Source organism: Anolis sagrei, chromosome 6 (genome assembly GCF_037176765.1).
Source record: "Anolis sagrei isolate rAnoSag1 chromosome 6, rAnoSag1.mat, whole genome shotgun sequence".
Classification (NCBI taxonomy): domain Eukaryota; kingdom Metazoa; phylum Chordata; class Lepidosauria; order Squamata; family Dactyloidae; genus Anolis; species Anolis sagrei.
In genome coordinates, this window is record NC_090026.1 from 37,455,050 (window position 1) to 37,474,879 (window position 19,830).

At 46.4% G+C, this 19,830-nt stretch overlaps 1 protein-coding gene across 2 annotated transcripts in view; it reads left to right on the forward strand.

The window, feature by feature from the left end:
- ASIC2 (acid sensing ion channel subunit 2) overlaps positions 1-19,830 on the forward strand; it is a 726,112-nt gene that overhangs the window by 472,495 nt on the left and 233,787 nt on the right. The window contains exon 1 of one of the 2 annotated variants that reach the window (XM_067470026.1): positions 5,621-6,574. The exons of the other annotated variant lie outside the window; for it this stretch is intronic. Coding sequence (XP_067326127.1) covers positions 5,957-6,574 — 618 coding nt within the window. The 5' untranslated portion in view covers positions 5,621-5,956. Of the gene's footprint in view, positions 1-5,620; positions 6,575-19,830 lie in introns of those variants that run through there. 2 annotated transcript variants of the gene reach the window in all.

Sequence of the window (19,830 nt, forward strand, 5' to 3'; positions counted from 1 at the left end):
CTCATCACTCATAATCCAAAATATCCAGAGTTGGAGTGAAATGCAATCACATCCAAAATCCACAAAAAAGCTTCAATTTTTATTGGGTCAACCAAGAATGTATAAGACACTAGATGAAAGCTTTCAAAGACCAAGGTGCTTGTTTATAAAGCTATTGTCCTCCCAATCCTGTTATACACCTGTGAAACGTGGACTGTCTACAGACGTCACACTCAACTCCTGGAAAGATTCCATCAGTGTTGCCTCTGAAAAATCCTGCAGATCTCTTGGGAAGACAGGCAGACAAATGTCAGCATGCTGGAAGAAGCATAGACCACCAACACTGAAGTGATGCTCCTATGCCATCAGCTCCACTGGACTGGCCATGCTGTCTGAATGCCCGATCACCATCTCCCAAAGCAATTACTATACTCCCAACTCAAGAAGGGGAAATGTAATGTTGGTGGAAAGGAAAAGAGATGGGTTTAGAACCAACCTTAAAAACTGTGGCATGGACATCAAGAACTGGGAAGCCCTGGCCCTTGAGCACTCTAACTGGAGGTCAGCTGTGACCAGTAGTGCTGCAGAATTTGAAGAGGCATGAATGGTGGGTGAAAGGGAGAAATGTGCCAAGAGGAAGGTGCATCAAGATACTCTAATTAGGCAGAAAAAATAAAAAGCAAAGGGGACGTGTGAAAAAGATTTTGGAGTTCTCATGGACAAGTTAAACATGAACCAGTAGAAGTGTGATGCAGTGGCAAAAAAAAAGCCAACAGGATTTTGGTTTGCATCAGTAGGAGTATAGTGTCTAGATTCAGGGAAGTCAGGCTACTCCTCTATCTCTACCTTGGTTAGACAACTCCTGGAATACTGTGTCCAATTCAGGGCACCACAATTGAAGGGAGATGTTGACAAGCTGGAATGTGTCCAGAGAAGGGCGACTAAAATGATCAAGGGTATGGAGAACAAGCCCTATGAGGAGCGGCTTAAAGAAGTGGGCATGTTTAGTCTGCAGAAGAGAAGGCTGAGAGGAGACATGATAGCCATGTATAAATACGTGAGTAGAAGTCATAGGGAGGAGGGAGCAAGCTTGTTTTCTACTGCCCTGGAGACTCGGACGTGGAACAATGGCTTCAAACTACAAGAAAGGAGATTCCATTTGAATATTAGGAAGAACTTCCTGACTGTGAGAGCTGTTCAGCAGTGGAACTCTCTGTCCTGGAATGTGGCGGAGGCTCCTTCTTTGGAGGCTTTTAAACAGAGGCTGGATGGCCATCTGTTGGGGGTGCTTTGAATGCGATTTTCCTGCTTCTTGGCAGGGGGTTGGGTAGAATAGCTCACAAGGTCTCTTCCAACTCTATGATTCTAAGTAAATCTTGACTGGGACCGCCTTCCACCTGGAAACCAATGTCCTCACTGCGGGAGAACATGCGGATCAAGAATAGGGCTCCAGAGCTACCTACATACCCACCGCCAAGACACTACACTTGGAGGACCATCATCCTCAGGCTTCAAGGGATTGCCTAAGTAAACAAGCCTTCCAAGCTCCATTAGCTTCTTCATCAGGCAAAGAAGCCATTACAAATCTTACAGAAGAGGGGGAAATGAGGGTGGTAGAGTATAGTAAGAAAGGAAGTATCCAGGCTTCTCCTGGATGTTTATTTTCTTCACAACTCCTTTTTCAGTGCAAATCAAACACTTGAAAGTCTTATTATCACCTCACTCACTTGTCAGTGCAAGAAAGGTCCCTCTGGTACCCCGACATGTGGCGAATGGGATCACCGCCTCTGCTTTGAAAGAGAAGGTCCCAGAGCAGAGCTTTTCCGCATTCTCCTTTCCAATGGGAATCATAATAAAGGGCGGAAAATGTCTTTAGTAAAATGTTCTTTCTTCACAGGAGAAATAACTCAGAGGGCATGCTTTGCATGCAAAAAACCCTGGCGAAAAGAATCAAAGACCCAAGAGATCAGCTACCCGTTAGTACAGAGCCAAGTTATTACACCCTGCTGGGCTACATGGACAAGTCATCTGGCCTGATATAAGGCACTTTAACAAAGAAACAGGAAAAAATAGGTCTGTAAGCATTTGGGGATCCTGAAATGATCTGTGAGCATAGAGGGGGCTTTGTTTAATCCACCGCCTGCACAAGGGAAACTCTCAAAATGAGCATCGTTGTTTTTTTAAAGCCATAAAGCAGCCGAGACGTGCATTGAGGTGCAATAAATGGGCAGGTATATTGGAAATCCAGTCAGGCTCCATTCTTTTTTGGAGCACAGATGGCTCCTCATCAGGAGGATTTTACACATTCAGAGTGTTTAATCTTCGAAACTAGGGAGCCAAAAAGCAGGGCGGATGGTGTGTGCACACATATATACAGATTGTGCATGTACACTGCAGAATTAATGTGGCTTGAAACCACTTGAACTGCCATGGCTCAATCCTGTGGATAATCAGAGTTGTAGTTTGACAAGGTATTTAGCCTTATCTGCTAAATAAATAATAATAATAATAAAAAATTATTATTAATTTTGTGACTGTGTGATGTATCGGCAAATAATGTGTGCAGATCCCAATAAGGTGGCCTTCTGCAGCTGGCAGATTGTAATTTTGTCAGCGACAATTGAGTTTAAGTGCAAGTCAAGGTCAATCCATACTTTGTTTTTTTTACACGATTGTGAGGTCAGGAGTATTGTGCTCCAAAACTCTGTCAGTCTGAATTCAGAAGTCCCAGAGGAGTTTGACGTGTTCATTCTCTGTAACTTTTTTCGGCTTGTGATCCCACCAGTTCTTTGTCACAGGCAGATGGTCTTTGTGGTATAAGTTCCAATGAATCATCTGAGCAATGGTGTTATGCCTCTGCTTGTAGTCTGTCTGCACGATCTTCTTGCAGCAGCTGAGGATGTGATCTATTGTTTTATTGGCTTCCTTGCAGAGTCTACACTTGGGATCTGTCATCGACTTATTCTGGCTTTGATGGCATTAGTTCTAATGGCTTGTTCTGGGGTGCCAGAAACAGGCCCTCTGTCTCCTTTTTCAAAGTTCCATTTGTGAGCCACATTTATGATGATGATGATGATGATGATGATGATGACTACTAACTGTACCTACCACACATTGCTGTGGCCAACCTTCCTTCCCTCTTTCTCTCCTCCCTTCCTTCCTTTCCTTCCTTCCTTCCTTCCTTCCTTCCTTCCTTCCTTCCTTCCCTCCTTCCCTCTTTTTCTTTCCCTTCTTATTTCTCTTCTCCTTTCTTCTGCCTCTACCTGTTTCTTTCCTCCCTTTCTTTGCTCTTTGGTTGCTCCCTTCCTTCTCTCTTTCCTTCCTTCCTCCCTCCCTCTTTCTGTTTTTCGTTCCTTCTCCTCTTCCTTCTTTCCCTCTTTCCCTCCCTCCTTCTCTCCTTCCTTCCCCCCCCCCTTTCCTTCCTCCACTCTTTTTCTTTCTCTTATTTCCCTTGTTTTTTTTTTCTTCTCTACTTGTTTCTTTCCTCCCTTTCTTTGTTCTCTGGTTATATCCTTCTCTCTTTCCTTCCCTGCTTCCCTCTCCCTTTCTGTCTTTTGTTCCTTCTCTCCTTCCTTCCCTCTCTCTTTTCTTTAATGTTTTTATTTCCTTTTCTCCATCCTTCCTTCTCTACCTTTCTTTCTTTCCTTCCTTCTCTCCTTTCCTCCTTCTTTCTTTCCCTCTTTCCTTCCTACTCTCATTACTTCTCGACTGTCGCTTCCAACTCTAGTCTACGAGTCTATTTAATTTTTATGATATAGTAATATATAATAGTGACATATTATATAGTAACCTATATATGTATATATTTTAATCATGTCAGGAGCGACTTGAGAAACTGCAAGTCGCTTCTGGTATGAGAGAATTGCCCATCTGCAAGGACGTTGCCCAGGGGACACCCGGATAAATTTTTATTTATATAGATTGGTTATTTAGTCTAACAACTGAAACCATGGCTTGGCATAATTATATTTGGTTGTATACCACAAGAGAAGATTGGACTCCACAGCAATGGTTCTCAACCTGTGGGTCCCCAGATGTTTTGGTCTTCAACTCCCATAAATCTTAACAGCTGGCTGACCCACAGGTTGAGAACCACTGGGATAGGGCGATAAGAAGACTGTCTATGTCAATACACATTCCTCCTTCTTTGGAGACTTTTAAACAGAGGCTGGATGGCCATCTGTCGGGGGTGCTTTGAATGAGATTTTTCTGCTTCTTGGCAGCCAAAACACCTAGGGACCCAGAGGTTGAGAACCACTGGGATAGGGCAATAAGAAGACTGTATATGTCAATACACACTCTTCCTTCTTTGGAGGCTTTTAAACAGAGGCTGGATGGGTTGTTGTAGGTTTTTTTGGGGCTGTATGGCCATGGTCTAGAGGCATTCTCTCCTGACGTTTTGCCTGCATCTATGGCAAGCATCCTCAGGAGTAGTGAGGTCTGTTGGAACTAGTAAAAGGGTTTATATGTCTGTGGAATGACCAGGGTGAGACAAAGGACTCTTGTCTTCTGGAGCTGGGTGTGAATGTTTCAACTGGATGGCCATCTGTCGGGGGTGCTTTGAATGCAATTTTTCTGCTTCTTGGCAGGACCAAAACACCTGGGGACCCACAGGGTGAGAACCACTGGGATAGGCCGATAAGAAGACTGTGTATGTCAATACACATTCCTCCTTCTTTGGAGGTGTTTAAGCAGAGGCTGGATGGCCATCTGTCGGGGGTGCTTTGAATGTGATTTTCTGCTTCTTAGCAGGACCAAAACACCTGGAGAACCACTAGGACAGGGTGATAGGGAGACTGTGTATGTCAATACACATTCCTCCTTCTTTGGAGGCTTTTAAACAGAGGCCGGATGGCCATCTGTCGGGCGTGCTTTGAATGCGATTTTTCTGCTTCTTGGCAGGGCCAAAACACCTGGGGACCCACAGGTTGAGAACCACTGGGATAGGGCGATAAGAAGACTATGTCAATACACATTCCTCCTTCTTGAGAGGCTTTTAAACAGAGGCTGGACGGCCATCTGTCGGGGGTGCTTTGAATGCGATTTTTCTGCTTCTTGGCAGGGTCAAAACACCTGGGGACCCACAGGGTGAGAACCACTGGGATAGGGCGATAAGAAGACTGCGTATGCCAATACGCATTGCTCCTTCTTTGGAGGCTTTTAAACAGAGGCTAGGTGGCCATCTGTCGGGGTGCTTTGAATGCGATTTTTCTGCTTCTTGGCAGTACCAAAACACCTGGGGACCCACAGGGTGAGAACCACTGCGCTGAAGGGTTTTGGTTCTTCTCTGATAGGTGATAATCTCCCAAAAGTATTTTCCCAGAAGGTTATAAATGCCGTTTTCCAAAAGCGCTTTCGTGGAAGGGCGTGTAGGTGTATATCCGCGGGAAAGAAAAAAAAAAGCCAACTTTGGGGGCAAGACTTTGAGGGTTTTGATTCTCCTCTCCCCCCCCCCCCCCCCAACGGCTGTGCAGCTCCGAGGACATGCCAGTGTTCACATTGGCAGAGCTCCGAAAAAAAGAAACTTTGGGGGTGGGGGGAAAGACCTGACAAGGAGGCGCGTTGTTGGCATTGGCAGAGCCTCCCCCTCCCTCGCTTTCCGCGGCTGGGCCTGCCTCCCTCCCTCCTTCTCTCCCTCCCCTCCTTTTCCGAAGGGGGAGGAGCCCCGGCGCATTTCTGGCTGGCGCCTCAAAGCGGGCCGAGCTCTCGAGGCGGCAAGAGCATCTCCGTCCAAGATCCTCCATCCCCGGAGCCCTCCTTCCTGGCTTTCTGAAGGAGGATCCCTCCTCCTTCCCCGCTCTATCCTCCCGGATCTGCGGAGATGAGGGACCGGCGGAGGCGGCCAAGAGAGGCAGAGAAGGGGAGCGAAGGCGGGCAAGGGGAGCCCGCGATGCCGGCTTGAAGGCAGGGAGCGTCGCCCGCCCGCCCCGCGGCTCTGGATGCTGCTGCGGCGGCTGCTCCGCGCTTGGGAGCGCGCATGGCGGCGGCAGCTTCTGGGCAGCAGCAGCATCAGCGGCGGCCCTCGAGGCGGCGGGGCTCGAAGGGGCGGCCTCCTCCCGCTCCTCCGCCTCCTCCTCCGCCGCCGCGTCCTCGCCTGCCGGGCCTGCGGGCGGTGCGGTGGCGGAGGGCGGCCCCGCTCCGCCGGGCTCTGTGGCTGCTGGCCGTGGGCGCCTCGCTGGGCTTGCTCCTGGCCTGGTCGTCCAACCGGCTCCTCCACTGGCTGGCCTTCCCTTCGCACACCACGGTGCGCACCGAGTGGAGCCGCCGCCTGGCCTTCCCGGCCGTCACGCTCTGCAACAACAACCCGCTCCGCTTCCCGCGCCTCTCCAAGGGCGACCTCTACTACGCGGGCCACTGGCTCGGCCTCCTCTGGCCCAACCGGACGGCGCGGCCGCTGCTGGACGAGCTGCTCCGGGCAGAGCCCGAGCGGCGGCGCTGGTTCGCCAAGCTGGCCGACTTCCGCCTCTTCCTGCCGCCCCGGCACTTCGGGGGCATCAGCCGCGAGTTCGTGGACCGCCTCGGGCACCGCCTCGACGACATGCTGCTCTCCTGCAAGTTCCGCGGAGAGCCGTGCGGGCCCCACAACTTCTCCGCCGTGAGTTGGGAGGGGAAAAGGGAAGGGAGGCGGGCCGGGCACACGCAGCCTCCTCCTCAGGAAGAGCAGGCGCCCAGGAAGTGGATCTCCCCTCCTCCTTCTCAGCATCTTCATCCTCATCATTATCAAAAGTAGATGCTCAACAGGTGTAACTCGGAGTTCCCCCCTCCTCACCATCCTCATCATCATTACTGAAAGCAGGCACCCAATAGGTGTAGCCTCTCTCCTCCTTCTCATCACCATCCTCATCATGAAGAGCAGGCACCCAACAAGTGTAGTTGCCCTCCTCCTCCTTAGCACCATCCTCCTCATCCTCATAATCAAAAGCAGATGCCCAACAGGTGTAACTCGTAGGTCCCCCTCCTCCTCATCACCATCCTCATCATCATCATTGAAAGCAGGCACCCAATAGGTGTAGCCACTCTCCTCCTTCTCATCACCATTCTCATCATGAAGAGCAGGCACCCAACAAGTGTAGTTGCCCTCCTCCTCCTCATCAAAAGCAGTTGCCCAACGGGTGTAGCTCGTAGGTCCCCCTCCCCCTCCTCACCATCCTCATCATCATCATTGAAAGCAGACACTCAATAGGTGTAGCCCCTCTCCTCCTTCTCATCACCATCCTCATCATGAAGAGCAAGCACCCAACAAGTGTAGTTGCTCTCCTCCTCCTTAGCACCATCCTCCTCCTCCTCCTCATCATCATCATCAAAAGCAGATGCCCAACAGGTGTAGCTCGTAGGTCCCCCTCCTCCTCCTCACCATCCTCATCATCATCATTGAAAGCAGGCACCCAATAGGTGTAGCCCCTCTCCTCCTTCTCATCACCATCCTCATCATGAAGAGCAAGCACCCAACAAGTGTAGTTGCTCTCCTCCTCCTTAGCACCATCCTCCTCCTCCTCATCATCATCAAAAGCAGATGCCCAACAGGTGTAGCTCGTAGGTCCCCCTCCTCCTCATCACCATCCTCATCATCATCATTGAAAGCAGGCACCCAATAGGTGTAGCCCCTCTCCTCCTTCTCATCACCATCCTCATCATGAAGAGCAAGCACCCAACAAGTGTAGTTGCTCTCCTCCTCCTTAGCACCATCCTCCTCCTCATCATCATCATCAAAAGCAGATGCCCAACAGGTGTAACTCGTAGGTCCCCCTCCTCCTCATCACCATCCTCATCATCATCATTGAAAGCAGGCACCCAATAGGTGTAGCCTCTCTCCTCCTTCTCATCACCATTCTCATCATGAAGAGCAGGCACCCAACAAGTGTAGTTGCCCTCCTCCTCCTCATCAAAAGCAGTTGCCCAACAGGTGTAGCTCGTAGGTCCCCCTCCTCCTCATCACCATCCTCATCATCATCATTGAAAGCAGACACCCAATAGGTGTAGCCCTTCTCTTCCTTCTCATCACCATCCTCATCATGAAGAGCAGGCACCCAACAAGTGTAGTTGCCCTCCTCCTCCTCATCAAAAGCAGTTGCCCAACAGGTGTAGCTCGTAGGTCCCCCTCCCCCTCCTCACCATCCTCATCATCATCATTGAAAGCAGTCACCCAATAGATGTAGCCCTTCTCTTCCTTCTCATCACCATCCTCATCATGAAGAGCAGGCACCCAACAAGTGTAATTGCCCTCTTCCTCCTTAGCACCATCCTCCTCCTCCTCCTCATCATCATCATCAAAAGCAGATGCCCAACAGGTGTAGCTCGTAGGTCCCCCCTCCTCCTCACCACCATCCTCATCCTCATTGAAAGCAGACACCCAATAGGTGTAGCCCTTCTCTTCCTTCTCATCACCATCCTCATCATGAAGAGCAGGCACCCAACAAGTGTAATTGCCCTCTTCCTCCTTAGCACCATCCTCCTCCTCCTCCTCATCATCAAAAGCAGATGCCCAACAGGTGTAGCTCGTAGGTCCCCCCTCCTCCTCACCACCATCCTCATCCTCATCATTGAAAGCAGACACCCAATAGGTGTAGCCCTTCTCTTCCTTCTCATTACCATCCTCATCATGAAGAGCAGGCACCCAACAAGTGTAGTTGCCCTCCTCCTCCTTAGCACCATCCTCCTCATCCTCATCATCAAAAGCAGATGCCCAACATGTGTAGCTTATAGGCCCCCCTCCTCCTCATCACCATCTTCATCATCATCATTGAAAGCAGACACCCAATAGGTGTAGCCCCTCTCCTCCTTCTCATCACCATCCTCATCATGAAGAGCAGGCACCCAACAAGTGTAATTGCCCTCTTCCTCCTTGGGTGTCTGCTTTCAATGCACCATCCTCCTCCTCCTCCTCCTCCTCATCATCATCAAAAGCAGATGCCCAACAGGTGTAGCTCGTAAGTCCCCCTCCTCACCATCCTCATAAATGCATCATTGAAAGCAGACACCCAATAGGTGTAGCCCCCCTCTTCATCACCATCCTCATAATGAAGGAAAGGCATCCAAGAAGTGTAGCTCTCCTCCTCCTCAGCATCATCATCCTCTTCATCATCAAAAGTAGATGCCCAACAGATGTAACTCGGAACTCCCTCCTCCTCACCATCCTCATAAATGCATCACTGAAAGCAGACACCCAATAGGTGTAGCCCCTCTCCTCATCACCATCCTCATAATGAAGAGCAGGCATCCAAAAAGTGTAGCTCCTCTCCTCAGCATCATCATCCTACTCATCATCAAAAGTAGATGCCCAACAGGTGTAACTCGGAGCTCTGCCCTCCTCACCATCCTCATCATCATCACTGAAAGCAGACACCCAATATGTGTAGCCCTTCTCCTCCTCGTCACCATCCTCATCATGAAGAGCAGGCACCCAACAAGTGTAGCTGCCCTCCTCCTCCTTAGCACCATCCTCACCATCATCAAAAGCAGATGCCCAACAGGTGTAGCTCTTAGGTTCCCCTCCTCATTATCACCATCCTCATCACCATAATTGAAAGCACACACCCAATAGGTGTAGCCCCTCTCCTTATCATGAAGAGCAGGCGCCCAAGAAGTGTAGCTCCCCTCCTCCTCCTCAGCATCCTCCTCCTCCTCATCATCACAAGTAAATGCCCAACAGGTGTAGCTCGGAGCTCCCCCCTCCTACCTCACCATTGTCAATGAAAGCAAGCACCAAAAACGTGTAGCCCCTCTCCTCCTCACCATTACCATCCTCATCATGAAGAGCAGATGCCCAGCAAGTGTAGATCCCTGCCTCCTCCTCACCATCCCCATCATCATCATCAAAAGCAAATGCCCAACAGGTGTAGCTCATAGATCCCCTCCTCCTCATCACCATCCTCATCATCATCAATGAAAGCAGACACCCAATAGGTGTAGCCCTCCTCCTCATCACCATCCTCACCCTCATCATGAAGAACAGACACCCAACAAGTGTAGCTCCCCTCCTCCTCATCACCATCCTCAGCATCATCATCAAAAGCAGATGCCCAATAAGTGTAGCTTGTAGCTCTCCTCTGCCTCCTTATCACAATCCTCATCACCATCATTAAAATCAGATGTCCAGCAGATGTAGCTCCCTTTGCTCCTCCTTCTCATCACCATCTTCATCATGAAGAGCAGGCACCCAATAAGTGTAGCTCACCTCCTCCTCTTCAGCACCATCCTTCTCCTCCTCATCAAAAGTAGACATCTAACTAGTGTAGCCCTTCTCCTCCTCTTCAAATCATCATCACCTTCAGAAGCCCAACAGGTGTATCTCCTCCTCATCATCACCACCATCCTCCTCCTCATCATTTAAAGCAGACACCCAATAGGTGTGGCCCCTCCCCTCAACACCATCCTCATTATGAAGAGTAGATGCCCAACAAGTGTAGCTCCCCTCCTCCTCCCTATCACCATCCTCACGATCATCATCTAAAGCAGATGCCCAACTATTGTAGCCCTTCTTCTCCTCCCCACTCCATCATCATCAAAAGTAAATCTCCAAGAGGTGTAACTCCCCCTTCTCCTCCTCCTCTTCATCATCACCATCCTCATCACCATCATTAAAAGCAGACACCCAACTTGTGTAGCCCCTCTCCTCTTCCTCCTCCTCACCATATCATCATCATCAAAAGTCCAACATGTGTAGCTTCCCTCCTCCTTCGCCTCCTCTTCCTCATCATCAATAGCAGATGCCCAACAGGTGTAGCTCCCCTGCTCCTCCTCATTGCCATCCTCATAGACCTCATTAAAAACAGACACCCAATAGGTGTAGCCCCTCTCATCACAACCATCCTCGTTACCATCAAAAGTAGATGTCCAACAGGTGTAGGTCCCTTTGTTGTTCCTCCTTCCCCTCATTCTCATATTCATTAAAAGCAGGCACTCAAAAGGTGTAATTCCCTTTCTCCTCCTCCTCACCACCCTCCTCCTTCCTCAAAAGCAGATGCTCAACTGGTGTAGCTCCCTCCCCCTCCCACCCCCAACGGCATCCTCATCATCCAAAGCAGATTCCCCAACAGATGTAGCTCCCCAGCGGTCTAGAGCAAAGCTCCTCCAACTTTGCCAATGTCACCTTTTTTGGCCTGAGACATTTTTTATGTCACCTCACTCCCCCGAGATATCAAATAGATTTAGTAATTGAAGATTTACTGATAACACATTAGCATTTGCAAGGCTTGCTGAACAGACTTTTTTCCCCTTTTTGCGAAGCACAGGGAGTCCCCAAGTTACATATATACATAATACATACATATATGTATGTAGAGAGGGGGGGGGGGTGTTATGGATACCTTCTCCCCATGATAACCCTTTCAGAAGTGGATTTCCCTTCCGAGGGGTAGATTTTTCTCACTTCCTGTTGTCTCACCCCGTTCTTAACTAGGAGTCTTGTGTAAGCCAGATGTTTGTAGCTCAGGGACTGCCTGTACAGCTGCAAATCGGTTCCTGTAAAAGTTGGAAACAGTCATAGATTTTTTTTCAGTAGCTAAAGACCATTTGGGGTCAGGATCTAATTTGTGCTACAATGGACTCTGCAGAAGGTGCTTCAGCTATACAAAATCTGCTTGTTTAGCAAGCCTTGCAAATGCTGCTTTATTATTAGTAAATGCTTGATTTGTATGCCAGTTTTGTACCCAGGGTCATATAAAAATTTCCTCAGGCCAAAAGGGGTCCCAATTGGAAACGTTTAAGAAGCCTTGTTGTATAGCACCTCCATCATAACACTGAGGAAATCCTTTTGGGCATCCCAAGATCATCTCTTGTCTTTGGCCCAATCCTAGGTTGAAAGAAGTGTATTTAAAATAATAAAAAGCAGCAATGTGACAGACAGACCACTGACAGGTAGCTCTCCAATGTTGTAGAAATGCTGCCAAATAAGGAGGGACGCCACTTGTTGCCTTTCCCGGCTTGTGTAGAGCTCCATCACAAAGCTGGGAAGAGAAATGTTCTGGGGAAATCATACTGGGCATCCCAGAATGGTACCTGTCCTTGGCCCTATCTCCACTGACCATCTAATGCAGTTCAAAGATAGCTTCAAACTGTAGAGGCCAGACAACCAACTCTCACAAAGATGATCAAAAGAAAGCCTCAGGGCTCTATGGTTTGTTTACTTGCCACCCTGAGCTTTCAACTGGTTCCAAGAATTCCTATCTGCACTGCTGAAACAAATTTATTTATTTACTAGCTGTCCCCTGCCATGCGTTGCTGTGGCCCAGTCTGGTGATCTCAAAAATAAAGTAATGAGAAAGTGTTGGTTTCCAATATATGCAGTGTCTTGATGCTTGTGGATAAACAGTACTTCTTGTTGTTTCTTTGTCAGTGTCGATGTAGAGATTGTCTGGTTTGCCTACTTTGGAAAATGCAACATATTATTGTCCTTCTTTAGGGGTCCCTTTCAAATCTATGATGCTATCTCTCTGTGTGTGAATCATATATATCTATATCTAGGGCTGGATGGCTCTTTGTCAGGAGGGCTTTTTTTACATTTCCTTGCTGCGGTGAAGGGAGTTGGACTGGATGACCTTAAGTATTTTCTGTTGGTCATGGGGGTTCTGTGTGGGAAGTTTAGCCCATTTCTATCGCTGGTGGGGTTCAGAATGCTTTTTGATTGTAGGCGAACTATAAATCCTAGTAACTACAACTCCCAAATGTCAAGGTCTATTTTCCCCAAACTCCATCTGTGTTTATATTTAGGCATATGAAATCTTTGTGCCAAGTTCCATCATTGTTTGAGTCCACAGTCAGTGTTCTCTGGATGTCGGTGAACTACAACTCCCAAACTCAAGGTCAATGCCCACTAAACCCTGCTATTGGTCATGAGAGTCCTGTGTGCCACATTTGGTTCAATTCCATCATTTGGTGGCATTCAGAATGCTCTTAGATTGTAGGTGAACTATAAATCCTAGCAACTACAACTCCCAAATTAAAAAATCAATTTTTTGAGTGATAGTCACTCCTTGGGTTAGTAAATGTCTTGTGGCCAAATTTGGCGGCAATTTGTCCAATTGTTTTTGAGTTATGTTAATCCCACAAACATTACATTTTTATTTATATGGATTTGCTGTGTTTACCACATTTATATACTGCTCTTCTCAACCCCAAAGGGAACTCAGGGTGGTCTTACAAAGGCAACAATTCAATGCCATATATTAATACACTGGTAAATAAACAAAAATGTTAAAACAAACAAACATTTTTGTTTATTTACACTGGTAAATAGACAAAAATGTTAAACCCATTAAAAACATAGCATTAAAACATCAATTAAAATCACAGGATCCAAATCGTATTCCAGGGCTTTTCTGGTTGGAAACTGCATTCAATAGTCAGTAGAGATGAGGGCCTAAGTTGAGAGAGAGGCTTTGAAAATAATAGAAAAGAAGATTGGAGTGACAATCAGGCACCCAACAGGTACTTCTACCTGACACTACATTTTGTGTCATGGGGAGAATTTCCATCCTAAGGCTGGAAGGAAAAGCTGGAAGGAAAACCTCCTCAAGTGATATTGAATTGGATGGATATGTCAAAACATGGAAAAGAATCAAGACTCTGCTCTCAACACCCAAAGACGTAGAAAATCAACAGGTGAAGAGTCTCTGCTAGCAGGGATGGAGAATAATGCTATTCCTGATGAATTTTTGCCTTTCATGTTATAGAGAGAACTTCTATCGCATGAGTGGGGAAGGAAAATTTGAAGAAAATCCTCCTCAAATGATCCCTGTCTCGGGGTAGATTAGATTTGTATGTAGGGGTTTATTCTTTGAGAAAGAGGGCTGAAAAGGTCTGCGCCCTCCCCTTAACAGTCCAAAGGGGTAGAAAAATCAAAAGGGGAAAAGTTTCCTTTTCACAGTAGGGATAGAGAAAACGCTACACCTGCTGAATTCTATATGTCCAGAACTACACTTGTATTTAATATTGATGTATTTTTATTTGCAGTTTATGTGCTCTTGTGACACTACTATGTGCTATTTTGTATGTGCTGAATCCATTTTGGGAGATGGTGGCAGGATATAAATAAAAATATTATCATCATTATTTGAAACAAACAAGATTAGTACACAGCAAACAAGATCACTATGCTGGTTGTTGTATTGGATCACATGTCGGACATTTCCTGAGTGTCTAGGACTGTGTGATGTATTGGCAAATAATGTTTGCAGATCCCAGTAGGGTGTCCTTTTGCAGATGACAGATGGTAATTTTGCCAGCGCTGATTGTGTTTAAGTGCAAGCCAAGGTCTTTAGGCACTGCACCCAGTGTGCCGATCGCCACTGGGACCACCTTTACTGGCTTGTGCCAGAGTCTTTGCAGTTCAATCTTTAAATCCTCGTATCGTATCAACTTTTCCAGTTCCTTCTCTTCAATCCTGCTGTCACCTGGGATTGCAACGTCCATATTTGGTTTTTTAACATGATCGGATATTATTGTGTCTTTGTTTGTAGTCCGTCTGTGCAATTTTCTTGCAACAGCTGAGGACATGATCCATGATTGCATTGGCTTCCTTGCACAGTCTGCATTTTGGGTCATCCACTGATTTTTCAATCTGGGCCTTAATTGCATTGGTTCTGATGGCTTGCTCCTGGGCTGCAAGAATTAGGCCTTCTGTCTCCTTCTTCAGGGTTCCATATATGAGCCATAACCAGATCTTCTCCTTGTGAACATTTCCTTCAATCTTCTCAAGGAACTGCCCATGTAAGGCTTTGTTGTGCCAGCTGTCAACTCTGGTTTGGAGTGCAGTTTTCTTGTACTGACTCTTTGTCTGCTGTGCTTTGAGAAGTTTCCAATTATTGACTTCAATTAAAGCAGGTTCTTGGCTTTCTGCCAGGGCATGTTGATGATGATGATGATGATGATTATTATTATTATTATTATTACAGAGTGGTTCTGTCTAGCTAAAGTTGGAAATGAGGAAACTCTGGATGTGTTTATACCCATTTGTGTGTGTAAAACTCTTGTGTTTTTACTTATTTGTGTGTGTAAGAAGACAGAGAGAGGTGGTTAAAAATGTTTTGCTGTATCTGTTGTGTTATCCCAAAACAGCAGTATGGCAAGCAGGTATTTATCAGTTGGAAGTTCTCGCTGTTTGCTGCAATCTGGTATCTTGAGGAGCACCGTCTGTTGAATTTCTTCCTGTCATGAGTTTCAGTCTTGAAAGCCCATCTCCCTGTGAGTGAAGCAGAACATTACTGCAATAGGCAGGGAAGAACCCATAACAGTGCTTCTTTTGCAATGAAGGAGGGCTTTTCAGCTCTTAGAGAGCTTCTCTTGTGCAGTGAAGGTGTGAGGGTGCCCTAATCTTTCCTGGCTTTTTCTGGAAGGGAGAGAGACGGTGGGGGTGGCTGTGTTTGCTGCATTCACAGAGTATGGGAGTTCACAAGCCCTGGTTAGATCTGAGTAGGTAGGTAGATTATTTGGGAAATAAGGTTCCTCTGAGAAGTGAATGGATTTGTCTTTCTTGTTTGTTTTAAGGATCAGAAGAAACACCTTTTTCTTGATTTTCTCTGGAGCTGGGGAGCACCTAAAATGGATTTACTTACATTCTGTAAAGAATGGGTGAGATTGATCCCTTTTCCTCTCAAGAGGGGCAGCGGTTAGCAATAAAACAAAACTGTTGCTCTTCAGACAAATGGCTGAATGTAAATTGTTTTGGGATGTGGAATGGAAGAGAGCTGGAGGGGAGATAGAGAAAGAGACCAAGCCTCCCAGGACGGTGTGGCATCTGGTTTCCCTAACAAGATGTCGGAGAGGGGAGAGGGATTTGAAAACCATTTTGGATGAGAATCTGTGCTTTGGTGTGAATGAACAGATGAGTTCATTTCTGAGTTCTGGTCGCAAGAGTGTTGGGAAACCTGGTTTGGGGTTGAAGGTGGCACATAACAACAATGAACATTTAACACTTTCTTGATGTCCTTTCTGGGATGTAGGGACATGTATGCGTGAAGGGCCATATTTCAGAATGTATTCTGTGGCTTGTTGCCAACAGTGGATGTGTCACTTAATATGGTTTGCTTACCTCCACATTTGAAACACACATACACACTCACAACTGGTTACTTAGTGCAGAACAAGTGTATTTTCCATAACTCAAACAGTGGAGGGCATGTTAGTGCCAGATATAATTCCAGTTATGATGCCCAGCACTCACAGAATTGTTCAAGCATATCATTTCATGTAACCGTAAGTATCTGTAATTTCCAGAAATGGAGACATAAACAAGGGACTTCAGTTGCTTGGTGCCTCGAATCCTTATTGATCTATTTTACTAGGCTGTTGTTTTATTATCACCATATAGTGCAGATGGGAAGAAGAGAAACTGAGAGGTTGTTGGCTTACCTAAAAGTATCTATTGAATTCATGACAGAGCCAGAATCTTTATTCACTAAGCTACACAGGCTTCTGTTCTAATTATAATGACTCAAAAGGAGGTATAACTACCATTCTGATTGTCTTGGGACCTCATCACATGGACCTCATCGCATAGGATGCTTCTGAGACACAGCTAGGACAGAGCCTGACAGAGCCCATCACATGGCACAAGGCTATTTCCAGCGGGGCTCTGTCCTGGCTCCTTGTACACTGCGTCTTGGTAGTGTGCTAAGTGGCAGCCCTGGGAACACAGTGACTACCGGTGTTCTCATTAAGTACAGTGTGGGATTGTAGTATGCAGGAATAAAACATCCGGTGCTCCTGTTAATGAGTAACTTATCAGTCTAAGACCCTTTTCATTGTTTTTTTTTAATTTAGAAAAAGCATTTAAAAATTAATATAAAATAATGCAACAAAACAGAAACATTAACAATAGCTGCTAGGCTTGTGCGTGGATTCAGAGTGGTCGGTTCCCTTCAGCCAATCTGGCTTGTTTGGCTTGGCTGGATGACCATAACAGTAAAGGCTCAGCCATTACGTTTTTTGTCTGTAATGGGACCACATGGTAGCCGATCACAGCTCCTCCTCCCCTGTTTGGCACAATCTGTGGAGAGGCTGCCATGTACTTTTCGCATGGGATTTCTCTATGAGCCCTGCCTGTTGGGGCCCGTTCTTCAAACCCAGATACTTCAAACCCAGATTCCCTTGAAAGGAAGATAGGAAAGGGTCCCAGGAGGGGTGCTTCCTTAACTCCGTTCGTCAAACCCAGATTCCCTTGAAAGGAAGATAAGAAAGGGTCCTTAACTCTGTTTGTCAAACCCAGACTCCCTTGAAAGGAAGATAAGAAAGGGTCCCAGGAGGGTTGCTTCCTTAACCCTGTTCATCAAACCCAGACTCCCTTGAAAGAAAGATAGAAAAGGATCCCAGGAGGGTTGCTTCCTTAACCCTGTTTCTCAGACCCAGACTCCCTTCAAAGAAAGATAAGAAAGGGTCCCCAGAGGGGTGCTTCCTTAACCCCATTCCTTAGACCCAGACTCCCTTGAAAGAAAGATAGAAAAGGGTCCCAGGAGGGGTGTTTCCTTAACCCCATTCCTCAGGCCCAGACTCCCTTGAAAGGAAGATAAGAAAGGGTCCCAGGAGAGGTGCTTCCCTAACCTGAGTTAAGGAACCCTGAGTCTGGGTCTGTTTGTCAAACCCAGACTCCCTTGAAAGGGTCCCAGGAGGGGTGCTTCCTTAACCCCATTCCTCAGACCCAGACTCCCTAGAAAGGAAGATAGGAAAGGGTCCCAGGAAGGATGTTTCCTTAGCTCCGTTGCTCAGAAGGAAAGGAAAGGATCCCAAGAACAGAAAGGGGAGCCTCGTAAGTTCCACATTCCTGCCAATGGGCTGGATCTTCCTGGGTCTTTTGACTGCCTAGCCAAAAACAGATTTTTTCATTAGCTGATTTTTGGAAGGCTCCTGAAAAACAGATCTGGGTACCCAATGAAATTCAGATACCAAAACTGGATCGCCCTTCAGCTGAATTGCACAAGCCTAAAAGCTATGTGTCACTTGAATTATACTTTCATGATTCTGAAATGCAAAATGAACTTTTTCACTTTCCAACTTCATTTGAAAGCAAAGCTAAGAAGTGTGTGATATTCTTGAAGCCTGACGGCTCTTTGTAGAGGAATACATAATGTGAGTAATGTAGAGAACAGTCTAGGAGACCCTGTAATCTTGCAAATGATGGTGGACTCCATCTCCAATGAACTGTAGTTTGTGCAGCCAGGGATCAACAATGGTGGGGAAAGTATCTGGAGAACCACAGATTTCCCACCTGTTGGGATAGAGAGAAAGGGGTTCCTCCTCTAGAATTTGCTTCTACAGTATGTCATGTTGGTTGGCTGTGTGAATCCAAATCCATTTCTAGAAACAGACTGGAGTAAGACAGCTTCAAAATTGGGGGACAATATGAAGCACTCACAGTTAGTAAGCCAAACTGTGGAAGTCGTTCAGTGGGCTGAGTGTGAGATCAGGGTGTAGTTAAATATATTATAGCAGGAATTGGAAAGAGTTGGAGTCCCTAGGCCATGGCAAAGAGGCTTTTAAAACTACAAAGAGAGAAATGTGAAATCAAAAGCAGCTCTAGAGAGCTGTTTCATACACTATGCAGCCACAAACCTGGATTTGCCAAGCCAATAAGACTCTTGACAGAGAATTGTAGCCAACTGCAGTCAAGCATGCATCTACATGTGCTAGTATATACACATAGATTTGCTTCATGCATTAAAATCATTCAATATTTTTAGATCAATCCCTCAAAGATCTTGGGAGTCCACATAAAAATAAGAAGTGTGTTAACTGCTAATGGGTCCAGAAAATGACCCGCCAAGAATCTGTCTGTTGGGAATAGAACTTCCTCATGTTAGGTTTAGTATGATTAGATATTTACTAGTCATGGAAATACTCTGTGCTGTAGTTTTAGAATTTGAATCCCCTTATCCTCTTTGGTCAACATTGCTGGAAGGTGGCAGCTAAAAGGCCTGTAAGTCTGACATGTTCTTTTCACAGTACACATGGAAAGGTTGGTTATTCTGGTGTTCATAAACTAATGCATATGCTAGATGGTAGCCCTTTTTTTTTTGTCTCCCAGCCACTCTGCTGCTTTTCTGCCTCGTTTTCAAGTTCTTTGAAAAGTCAAACTTCTTTCTAGCTCAGCATCTGGTCCCAGAGCTCAGAAAAGTTCTGGGATTTATAACCCAAATAGGTAGCTTTCCTCAAGAATTTGAAGGGTTTCTTTGGCCTGCTGTGTTACTACTAGAGCAGTGGCTCTCAACCTGTGGGTCCCCAGGTGTTATGGCCTACAACTCCCAGAAATCCCAGCCTGATTACCAGCTGTTAAGATTTCTGGGAGTTGAAGGCCAAAACATCTGGGGATCCACAGGTTGAGAACCACTGTACTAGAAAAATAAGCAAAGATAGTTTAATTGAGCCAACCCACAGTAAAGATATGCTGAAAGTTTTCATAGAGCCCTACCTCATTAGCTTCCTTCATTGTTCTTATAGGAGCCCCTTGTTCATATAGGAGCCCCTTGTGCTGACAGGACTGTTGACTTGAAGGTTGGGTTACTGACCTGCAGGTTGCCATTTCAAATCCTAAGAAAGCTTGGATGAGCTCCCTCTGTCAGCTCCAGCTCACCATGCGGGGACATGAGAGAAACCTCCCACAAGGATGGTAAAAACATCAAACAGCCGAGCATCCCCTGGGCAACGTCCTTTCAGACGGCCAATTCTCTCACACCAGAAGTGACTTGCAGTTTCTCAAGTCGCCCCTGACACAAAAAATAACTGTTATCCAAAATCACTAAATGTCATGCTACTTTTTTTTGATGTGTCCCATCACAATCTTCTAATCATTCATCAAGAGTAGTATCATATTAATCTTGGAGTCTCCGTGGACAACAAGTTAAGTATGAGCCACAATGTGAT